Below are 11207 nucleotides of genomic sequence, written 5' to 3' on the forward strand. Positions count from 1 at the left end.
ATCCTTGATTGCTTCCACCCTGACATTTTGATTTACTAACTGGGGTGATATCCAGGATCTGCTTTTTTTTTTTTTTTAACATGTTTATTGGAGTATAACTGCTATACAATGGTGTGTTAGTTTCTGCTGTATAACAAAGTGAATCAGCTATACACATACATACATCCCCATATCTCCTCCCTCTTGCGTCTCCCTCCCACCCTCCCTATCCCACCCCTCTAGGTGGTCACAAAACACTGAGCTGATCTCCCTGTGCTATGTGGCTGCTTCCCACTAGCTATCTACTTTACATTTGGTAGTGTATATAAGTCCATGCCACTCTGTCACTTCGTCCCAGATTACCCTTCCCCCTCCCCGTGTCCTCAAGTCCATTCTGTATGTCTGCGTCTTTTTTTTCTTTTTTTTGAATTTTTAAATTTTATTTTATTTATTTTTTTATACAGCAGGTCGTTATTAGTCATCAATTTTATACACATCAGTGTATACATGTCAATCAACGTCTGCATCTTTATTCCTGTCCTGCCCCTAGGTTCTTCAGAACCATTTTTTTTTTAGATTCCATATATATGTGTTAGCATACGGTATTTGTTTTTCTCTTTCTGACTTACTTCACTCTGTATGACAGACTCTAGGTCCATCCACCTCACTACAAATAACTCAATTTCGTTTCTTTTTATGGCTGAGTAATATTCCATGGTATATATGTGCCACATCTTCTTTATCCATTCATCGGTCGATGGACACTTAGGTTGCCTCCATGTCCTGGCTATTGTAAATAGTGCTGCAATGAACATTGTGGTGCATGTCTCTTTTTGTATTATGGTTTTCTCAGGGTATATGCCCAGTAGGGGGATTGCTGGGTCATATGGTAGTTCTATTTTTAGAACTATCTTTTTTTAAAATTTTATTTATTTATTTATTTATTTATGGCTGTGTTGGGTCTTCGTTTCTGTGTGAGTGCTTTCTCTAGTTGTGGCAAGTGGGGGCCACTCTTCATCGCGGTGTGCGGGCCTCTCACTATCACGGCCTCTCTTGTTGCGGAGCACAGGCTCCAGACGCGCAGGCTCAGTAGTTGTGGCTCACGGGCCCAGTTGCTCCGCGGCATGTGGGATCTTCCCAGACCAGGGCTCGAACCCGTGTCCCCTGCATTGGCAGGCAGATTCTCAACCACTGCACCACCAGGGAAGCCCTAGAACTATCTATTTTAAGGACCCTCCATAGTGGCTGTACCAACTTACATTCCCACCAACAGTCCTTTGCCCATTTTTAAATTAGGTTATTTGTCTTAATGGCTTATAAGACTCATGTCTGTATTCTAGATTCAAGTTGCTTATCAGATATATGATTTGCAAAGTTTTCTCCTATTCTTTGGGGTGTCTTTTCATTTTTTGGTTGGTATCTTTTGAAGCACAAAAGTTTTAAATTTTGATGAACTCTATTAATTTTTTCTTTTATCACTTGTGCTTTTTTTTTTAATGCCTCCTCATTTCCTTCTCCCCCCAGCCCCTGGCAATGACCAGTCTACTCTCTGCTTCTATGAGTTTGATTATTTCAGATTCATCATATAAGTGCTATCTTGTAGTATTTGCCCTTCTGTGTTTGGCTTATTTCACCTAGCATAATTTCCTGCAGATTTGGTCTCTCAGTAGATTGTGGAGGATAAGGGATATTGATTTCTCCTCATGATGTCTGTCTGGTTTTGGTTTCAGGTTAATTCTGGCCTCAAAAAATAAGTTAGGAAGTATTCTCTCTCCTGTTCTTTGGAAGAGTTTGTGAAGGATTGGCATTAATTCTTCTTTAAATATTTGGTAAATTTTACCCATGAAGCCATCTGGTCATGGGCTTTTTTTTTTTTAATTTATTTATTTATTTTATTTATGGCTGTGTTGGGTCCTCGTTTCTCTGTGAGGGCTTTCTCTAGTTGTGGCAAGCGGGGGCCACTCTTCATCACGGTGCGCGGACCTCTCACTATCGCGGCCTCTCTTGTTGCGGAGCACAGGCTTCAGACGCGCAGGCTCAGTAATTGTGGCTCACGGGCCCAGTTGCTCTGCGGCACGTGGGATCTTCCCAGACCAGGGCTGCTCGAACCCGTGTCCCCTGCATTGGCAGGCAGATTCTCAACCACTGCGCCACCAGGGAAGCCCCCATGGGCTTTTTTTAATGGGAAGGTTTTAAATTACTATTCAACCTCTTTTCTTTTTACAGGTCTATTCAGATATTCTATTTCTTCTTGAGTCACTCTCAACATTTATTTTTCTAGAATTTCTCTATTTTATACCATTTATATAATTTATTGATAATACTTTTTTTAATAAAAATTTCTTTTCTTTTACATTATGGTTTATTACAAGATATTGAATATAGTTTCCTGTGCTATACAGTAGGACCTTGTTTTTTTTTTTTTTTTTTAATTTATTTATTTTTTATTTATTTATTTTTGGCTGTGTTGGGTCTTCGTTTCTGTGCGAGGGCTTTCTCTAGTTGCGACAAGTGGGGGCCACTCTTCATCGCGGTGCGCAGGCCTCTCACTGTTGCGGCCTCTCTTGTTGCAGAGCACAGGCTCCAGATGCGCAGGCTCAGTAGTTGTGGCTCACGGGCCCAGTTGCCCCGCGGCATGTGGGATCTTCCCAGACCAGGGCTCGAACCCATGTCCCCTGCATTGGCAGGCGGATTCTTAACCACTGCGCCACCAGGGAAGCCCAACCTTGTTGTTTTGATAATACTTTTTATTTCTATAAAGTCAGTAATGTTTTCCCTCTTTTCATTCCTGATTTTAGTAATTTGAATCTTCTCTTTTTTTCCTAATTTAATCTAGCTAAAGGTTTGTCAATGTTGTTGATCTCAAAGAACAAACTTTTGGTTTCACTGATTTTTCTCTACTTAAAAAAATTTTTTTAATTTAAAATTGTGGTTAAATACATAACATAAAACTTACCATCTTAACCATTTTTAAGTATACAGTTCACTGGCATTAAGTACATTCACGTAGTTGTGCTAGTATCACCATCATCCATCTACAAAACTCTTTTCATCTTGTAAAACTGAAACTCGGTACTTATTAAACAGTAACTCCCTGTTCCCTCCTTCCATCAGCCCTTTGTTGCCTTCATTCTACTTTCAGTCTCTGTGAGTTGACAATTCTAGGTACCCCAATAAGTGGAATCATACAGTATTTGTTCTTTTGTAAATAGCTTACTTCACTTAGCATAATGTCTTCAGGGTTCATCCATGTTGCAACATGTGTCGAAATATCCTTTTTTAAGGCTGAAAAATATTGCATTGTATTTATATACCACATTTTGTTTATCTGTTCATTCTTTGATGGACACTTGGGTTGCTTCCAGCTTTTGGCTGTTGTAAATAATGCTGCTATGAACACGGGTGTAAAATTCTCTCTTCAAGTCCTTGTTTTCAATTCTTTTGGATATATACCCAGAAGTGGAATTATTGGATCATATGGTAATTCTTTTTTTACTTTTTTTGAGGAAACACCATTCAGTTTTCCATAGGCGTTTCCATATGAATTTTACATTCATACCAGCAGTGCACAAGGGTTCCAATTTCTCCATATCCTCACCAGTACTTAATTATTTCCTAATTGTTTTTTTCATAATAGCCATCTTAATGTGTGTGAAGTGATATCTTACTGTGGTTTTGATTCATCTTTCCCTAATGATAAGTGGTGCAGAGCATCTCTCTATATGCTTATTGGCCATTTGTGTATCTTCTTTGGAGAAATATCTATTCAAGTCCTTTGCCTATTATTTTAATTGGGTTATTTGATTTGTTGTTGAGTTGTAGGGATTCTTTATATAAGAAGTCTAGATGTTAATTGCGGATATATGATTTGCAAATATTTTCCCCCATTTTGTAGGTTGCCTTTTCATTTTGCTTGATTGCATCCTTTGATGCATAGAAGTTTTAAATTTGATGTAATTGAATTTAGCTATTTTTTTCCGTCTATTTTTGCTTTTGCTGTCATATCTAAGAATTCTTTGCAAAATCCAGTGTCATAAATCTTTCCCCCTATGTATTTTTCTAGGAATTTTATAGTTTTTAGTCTTATGTTTAGATCTTTAATCCATTTTCAGTTAATTTTTGTATATGGTATAAAGTAAGAATCCAACTTCATTCTTTTGCATGTGGAGATTCAGTTTTCCCAACACCATTTGTTAAAGAGACTGTTATTTCCCCCAGTGAATGGTCTTGACACCTTTGTCAAAGATCATTTGACCATATACATGAAGGTTTATTTCTGAGCTCTCTATTCATTTCCATTGGTCTATATGTCTGTCTTCATGCCAGTAATTATTTTAATTTGTAACTTTGTAGTAAGTTTTGAAATCAGGAAGTGCGAGATTCTCTTTTTTTATATTTTTTATTTCAATTATTTCTGCTCTAATCTTTATTTATTTCCTTCTTGCTTTGGATTTATTAATAGTTTGCTCTCTTGTTTCTAGTTTCTTGGCAGTAAATTATATTATTGATTTGAGATCTTCATTTTTTTTTTTTTTAAGATTTATTTTTTTATTGATTAATTGATTGATTGATTGATTGCTATGTTGGGTCTTCGTTTCTGTGCGAGGGCTTTCTCTAGTTGTGGCAAGCGGGGGCCACTCTTCATCACAGTGCACGGGCCTCTCACTATCGCGGCCTCTCCTGCTGCGGAGCACAGGCTCCAGACGCGCAGGCTCAGTAATTGTGGCTCACGGGCCCAGCCGCTCCGCGGCATGTGGGATCTTCCCAGACCAGGGCTCGAACCCGTGTCGCCTGCATTAGCAGGCAGATTCTTAACCACTGCGCCACCAGGGAAGCCCCGAGATCTTCATTTTTAACATAGATGTTTACAGCCCTGACTCATCAGCCATGCTCACTAGGAAGGACCAGTGGCTTACATTGCTATTCTTATGGAATTTTAGTAGATTTTCTTGAATAAATATTTTTATATTTTCTATATGTCGTTAGGGCAGTTTCCAAAGACTTTAAATGCTGGGTTTGTAAAAACAGTTTTTGCCAACTTTGCCCATTTTGCTGGGGAGTGGTTCCACAGAACTCCTTATGATCTCATCCTGGAAGTAGAACTCCATGTGGACACTTTTTATCATAGAGCAACCACTCTCCGTTTCTTGAACATCCTTCCAGAGACATATTGTATGTTTCTGTATAAATGATCTTTTTCAACACTTTTCTGCCTCGTGATTTTTTTTGACTTAATATCTTGGCTTTTGTTTCATGTTTGTACATAAAGGACTGCCTCATTCTTTTTGTTATCTCTGTAGTATTCCATTGTGTGGATGTAGTACCAGTTAAGCATATAACTTATAAATTGAGCATTTGAGTTATTTCTAATCCTGTTATTAGATTATACTCTAATGAATGTGTTTGAACTATATATATCATTTCATACATATGCAGGTGTGTCTGGTGGATAAAATTGCTCCAAGTGGAATTGATTTCAAAGGGTATATCTTTGTAATTTTGTTAGGTATTGTCAAATTGCTTTCAGTAGAAGTTATACCAATTTACATTACTGCTAACAATGAATGGGTGTCCAGTTCTCCATACCCTGTCAATACAGTTGCATCCAATTCTTACTTGGAAAAGTATGCGATGAATCATAGAGTGGAATTGATTTTTGTAAGTCAGTTCCTTTTTTTCTTCCAGACTGTGTGTGTATGTGTATTAATTATAAGATTCAGTCTCTAAAGTAGTAAATATTATCAACTTAGGCATAGGTAAGTAAAGTTGTTTTGGAGGATCAGGAATTAATATATTCTTTTAAATTGAACTGTTTTAAAAAATATTTTAGGAAGGTTAATTCTTGAAGGTGTAATTCTAGCAGCATTGAGCACATTTGGCAAACTGTGAAACTACCATTTTGTAATTGATGATGTTTCTGTATGATTCTGAAAATACTAGACTTTAATGTCAATTTTCTTTTAAAAGAATGCCTTTTGAGCCTCGTCACCAACTAACTGCTCATTATCTAAGTATCATACCTTTGGGGTGGTAAAAATAACCTCTGATGCCGTGGTAATGTGATGTAATTCTGACAGTTTTACTTTGCTGAATTATCACATTGTAAATATTTCAAATTGGCCATATTTTTAGAGCTAATTTAGTAAATTTTATTTGGCCAATCAGTTCTCAGTATCAAAAGAGCTCAGGTCACTTCATGAGTTTGGACATTTGTAGAGCTTACATTTCAGGAAGTTCAGAAGCTCTAGGTTTTCTTATCATCAATTACCTTTGAATTAATAACTAGTTATTTCCTTATTCATTCAACAAATATTTGGTGTCCACTGTGCTTTGGACACTGGGAATACAGTGCTTAAGAAGATAGATACCATCTCTGTCCAAATGGAGTTTATATTCTAATGAAAACAAACAATAAACAAGTAATAAAATAAGTAAACATGATAATTTTAAATTTTTAGAAATGCTATGAAGGACATAAACAGGGTGGAGTGAGAGAGACTGTGACTGGGGAGTTGTCAGGGATGGGTGTTCAAGGATGGCCTTTTTGAAGAGGCGACAGTTGACTTGAGATTTCTTCTAAAAGATGAGAATAAGCCAGCCTAGGAATAGCTGGAAGAAGAGCATTCCAGGCAGTGGGAATAGTACTTAAGGGGTTCAAAGAAAAAAAGAAGGCCAGTGTGGCTTAGATTAAGGAACAAGAGGGAGAATGGAATGAAATAAGGTTGGAGAGAAGCAGGGGCCACTATCTTACAGATCTGTTAGGAGTGCAGTGGGAAACAATTGAAAGATTTTTTTTTTAATTTTTTAATTTAATTTAATTTATTTTTTTATACAGCAAGTTCTTATTAGTCATCAGTTTTATACACATCAGCGTATACATGTCAATCCCAATCGCCCAATTCATCACATCACCACCACCGCCCACCCCTGCCGCTTTTCCCCCTTGGTGTCCATACGTTTGTTCTCTACATCTGTGTCTCAATTTCTGCCCTGCAAACCGGTTCATCTGTACCATTTTTCTAGGTTCCACATACATGCGTTAATATACGATATTTGTTTTTCTCTTTCTGACTTACTTCACTCTGTATGACAGTCTCTAGATCCATCCACGTCTCAACAAATGACCCAGTTTCGTTCCTTTTTATGGCTGAGTAATATTCCATTGTATATATGTACCACATTTTCTTTATCCATTCGTCTGTTGATGGGCATTTAGGTTTCTTCCATGACCTGGCTATTCTAAATAGTGCTGCAATGAACATTGGGGTGCATGTGTCTTTTTGAATTATGGTTTTCTCTGGATATATGCCCAGTAGTGGGATTGCTGGGTCATATGGTAGTTCTATTTTTAGTTTTTTAAGGAACCTCCATACTGTTCTCCATAGTGGCTGTATCAGTTTAAATTCCCACCAACAGTGCAAGAGGGTTCCCTTTTCTCCACACCCTCTCCAGCATTTGTTGTTTGTAGATTTTCTGATGCTGCCCATTCTAACTGGTGTGAGGTGATACCTCATTGTAGTTTTGATTTGCATTTCTCTAATAATTAGTGATGTTGAGCAGCTTTTCATGTGCTTCTTGGCCATCTGTATATCTTCTTTGGAGAAATGTCTATTTAGGTCTTCTTCCCAGTTTTGGATTGGGTTGTTTGTTTTTTTAATATTGAGCTGCATGAGCTGTTTATATATTTTGGAGATTAATCCTTTGTCCATTGATTCGTTTGCAAATATTTTCTCCCATTCTGAGGGTGGTCTTTTCGTCTTGTTTATGGTTTCCTTTGCTGTGCAAAAGCTTTTAAGTTTCATTAGGTCCCATTTGTTTATTTTTGTTTTTATTTCCATTACTCTAGGAGGTGGATCAAAAAAGATCTTGCTGTGATTTATGTCAAAGAGTGTTCTTCCTATGTTTTCCTCAAAGAGTTTTATGTGTCCAGTCTTACATTTAGGTCTCTAATCCATTTTGAGTTTATTTTTGTGTATGGTGTTAGGGAGTGTTCTAATTTCATTCTTTTACATGTAGCTGTCCAGTTTTCCCAGCACCACTTATTGAAGAGACTGTCTTTTCTCCATTGTATATCCTTGCCTCCTTTGTCATAGATTAGTTGACCATAGGTGCGTGGGTTTATCTCTGGGCTTTCTATCTTGTTCCATTGATCTATGTTTCTGTTTTTGTGCCAGTACCATATTGTCTTGATTACTGTAGCTTTGTAGTATAGTCTGAAGTTAGGGAGTCTGATTCCTCCAGATCCCTTTTTTTCCCTCAAGACTGCTTTGGCTATTCGGGGTCTTTTGTGAAATATTTTTAAGCAGGGTTGTAGTATGGTTTGAGGTGATGTTTAGTGGAGATCACTTTGGCTTTTTAGTGGAGGATAGAGTTATAAGAGGAGGCCTGAGTGGAAGCAGAGGCACCAATTAGGAGGCTCTTGGTCTAGACAAAATAGATTGATAGTGATTTGTATACAAGTGATGGTAGTGAAGATGCATAGAAGTGGACTGATTGGAGATATACTGCAGAGATAGAGCAGACAGGGCCTGATGGCTTGATCAGAAGTGGGAATGAGAAAAAGGAAAGGACTTTTGAGTTTTTTGAATTGAGCAAGTGGGTTGATGGTGGTTCCATCATGGTGTAAGGTCTACAAATGTCCAAACTCATGAAGTGACCTGAGCTCTTTTGATACTGAGAACTGATTGGCCAAATAAAATTTACTAAATTATCTCTAAAAATATGGCCAATTTGAAATATTTACAATGTGATAACTCAGCAAAGTAAAACTGTCAGAATTACATCACATTACCACGGTATCAGAGGTTATTTTTACCACCCCTAAAGTATGATACTTAGATAATGAGCAGTTAGTTGGTGACGAGGCTCAAAAGGCATTCTTTTAAAAGAAAATTGACATTAAAGTCTAGTATTTTCAGAATCATACAGAAACATCATCAATTACAAAATGGTAGTTTCACAGTTTGCTAAATGTGCTCAATGCTGCTAGAATTAAACCTTCAAGAATTAACCTTCCTAAAATATTTTTTAAAACACTTCAATTTAAAAAAATATATTAATTCCTGATCCTCCAAAACAACTTTGCTTACCTATGGTGGTAAGAGGAATAATGATAGAAGAACAGGATAGGTTATTTTGTTTTTTGCGGAGGACAAGTTGAGAATCAAGTTTTGTTTTGACCTACTTAAGTTTGAGATGCCTGTTAGGTATCCAAGAAGAAGTGTAAGTAGGCAGTTTGAAATAGGGGCTTAGAACTCAAGAGAGTGGTTGGAACGAGAGAAATCAATATGGAATTCATCAGCATGGACTATACTTCATCAGTTCCAAAAACACACATTTTTTTTCACTTTTTATAACTTCTCAGAGATCAAGATGCATCTTGTGATCGATGTCAACCAGGCAGCAATCATGATATAGTTGTCATTTGCTGTTTTTGAGTGTGCGCAGGCAGATTGCCAGAATCAGACCTTGCAGATTGGATGTCAGCAGCATGGGGGAAAGATTGGAGATGATGCTGGAGCACTGTTTTAAGCTCTCAAAACCAAATGACTTGGAGGAAGAAGGGAGGGAAGTGGTGAACCATACATGTTATGGACTTTCCTTGAAGTAAGGGCCAAAAGTAGGTTAGATTTATGCAGTTGGGACCCAAGCACCATAGCCTTTATTAGTTCCCTTAAGAAATGCTACATAATCAACACTCTGGCACAGAGGATGATATTTTGTGAAAAACATAGATATCCACAACCCTTGAGTAGAAAAGTAATTCAGAAGAGTTGGACTCTGAATGTGAAGTTTTAGAAATACTTTCACCACTTAATTTTGTTTATATTTACCATTTCATGTTTGTAAAAATGATATATGATCAAAATCTGCCTACATCTAAAACTCTTTCAATCATTATAAAATAAAAACTTCTAAGTGTTAAAAATGCATTGTGTTATATGTAGTTTAATAGGCAGAGTTTTTTCTTAGTGATACATAAAAAAAGTTGTTAGAATTGATGGCTCTTCAGTGAAGTACAGTAGGTGATAGTTAAAGCCGGGGAATAACTAGCTAGCTCACCTAGCTCTGAGTTTTTATAAAGAATTACAAATTCATAGAATCTACTGTATACCCAGACTACCTCACCAGACTTCATCCTCATCCTTCAAAACTCAATTCAGGTAATCATATTCCTCAGAAAAAGCCCACCTTCCATCTCCACCCCGGTGGCTGAGTACAGAATTTTAAAAAATGAAGCCAAATATTAGCAAAATGGTGCTCACTTTATCCACTGTGATTTTATTTTTTTTCTGTTTGTGCTTCTAGGGAGAAATATGGAAGGTTATAGTGGGTGCTTATTCAAAAGGAATCCAAGAGTGTTGGTAGGAATAGAACGTAGCAAATGAATCAGATAGTGAAGAGCCATCTTAATTTTCTGGCAATTTTTGCTAACCAAATATTTTCATCCCCATTTCTCTCCATTTTCTTTTCTGTTTGTTTTTTGTTTTTGTTTTGAAAGGAATGGCCAAAAGAAAGGAAAGTAAACATGAGCTCTGTTTGGGTAAGTAAATTTATTTTCATCATGTTCAGGGATTTCATAAAGCTTCATTTCATCAGAAGAATTTATACCTTTACTTTTTCCCAAATCCCAAGTCTGATGCCTAGACAAAGTCAAAGTGAAGTGTTTGCCTTCTGAATTAATTCCAATGACTTTTATGTGACTTCGTTGGCACATACCCTCTACATAGATAAAACTATTCAGAGTTTGACTCTTGCTGTTGTGTCTGTGCATCATCTTATTTTATAATACACTTGCATGTAGTCAAAGTGTCACTGTAATGCGTCTTATTTAACAAAGCCAAGCACAATTGTCTCAATATAGAAACTCTGCTGTGTACATATTTAATATAGGAAGTAATATAATAATGTCTGTGTTGTCTGTTTTAGATGTTAAATTCCTAGAGTTCAGGAATGATGACCCATTTCCATTTCACAATACTTGTTCATTTGAACAGCTGAATTTTTTTGCCAATGTAATAAAAGGAATATTTAGCCCTTAAACTTCGGGTACTCTCTGGTTTGACTGTTACTTAGTGACTGAGTTTCAGTTACGAACCTGGCCACTCGAGCTAACTCTTGGTATGTGCATCCAGGATGCTGGGAACTTTTCCTAGGCAAAGAAGAGGAGGTAGAGAATAAGCAAACGAAATATTTGATAAGTAATTTTCCCTTTTTTGTGCCTGCAG

General features: G+C 37.0%; 1 protein-coding gene across 4 annotated transcripts in view; it reads left to right on the plus strand.

Moving 5' to 3' along the window:
- The window catches only part of CENPI (centromere protein I), a 78742-nt gene that overhangs the window by 37575 nt on the left and 29960 nt on the right, over positions 1-11207 (plus strand). For 3 of the 4 annotated variants that reach the window (XM_082377163.1, XM_082377164.1, XM_082377165.1), the window contains exon 20: positions 10481-10522. The exons of the other annotated variant lie outside the window; for it this stretch is intronic. In XM_082377163.1, coding sequence (XP_082233289.1) covers positions 10481-10522 — 42 coding nt within the window. The remainder of the gene's footprint in view (positions 1-10480; positions 10523-11207) is intronic. 4 annotated transcript variants of the gene reach the window in all.

The sequence above is a fragment of the Balaenoptera borealis genome (genome assembly GCF_965194805.1).
Source record: "Balaenoptera borealis genome assembly, chromosome: X".
Lineage (NCBI taxonomy): Eukaryota > Metazoa > Chordata > Mammalia > Artiodactyla > Balaenopteridae > Balaenoptera > Balaenoptera borealis.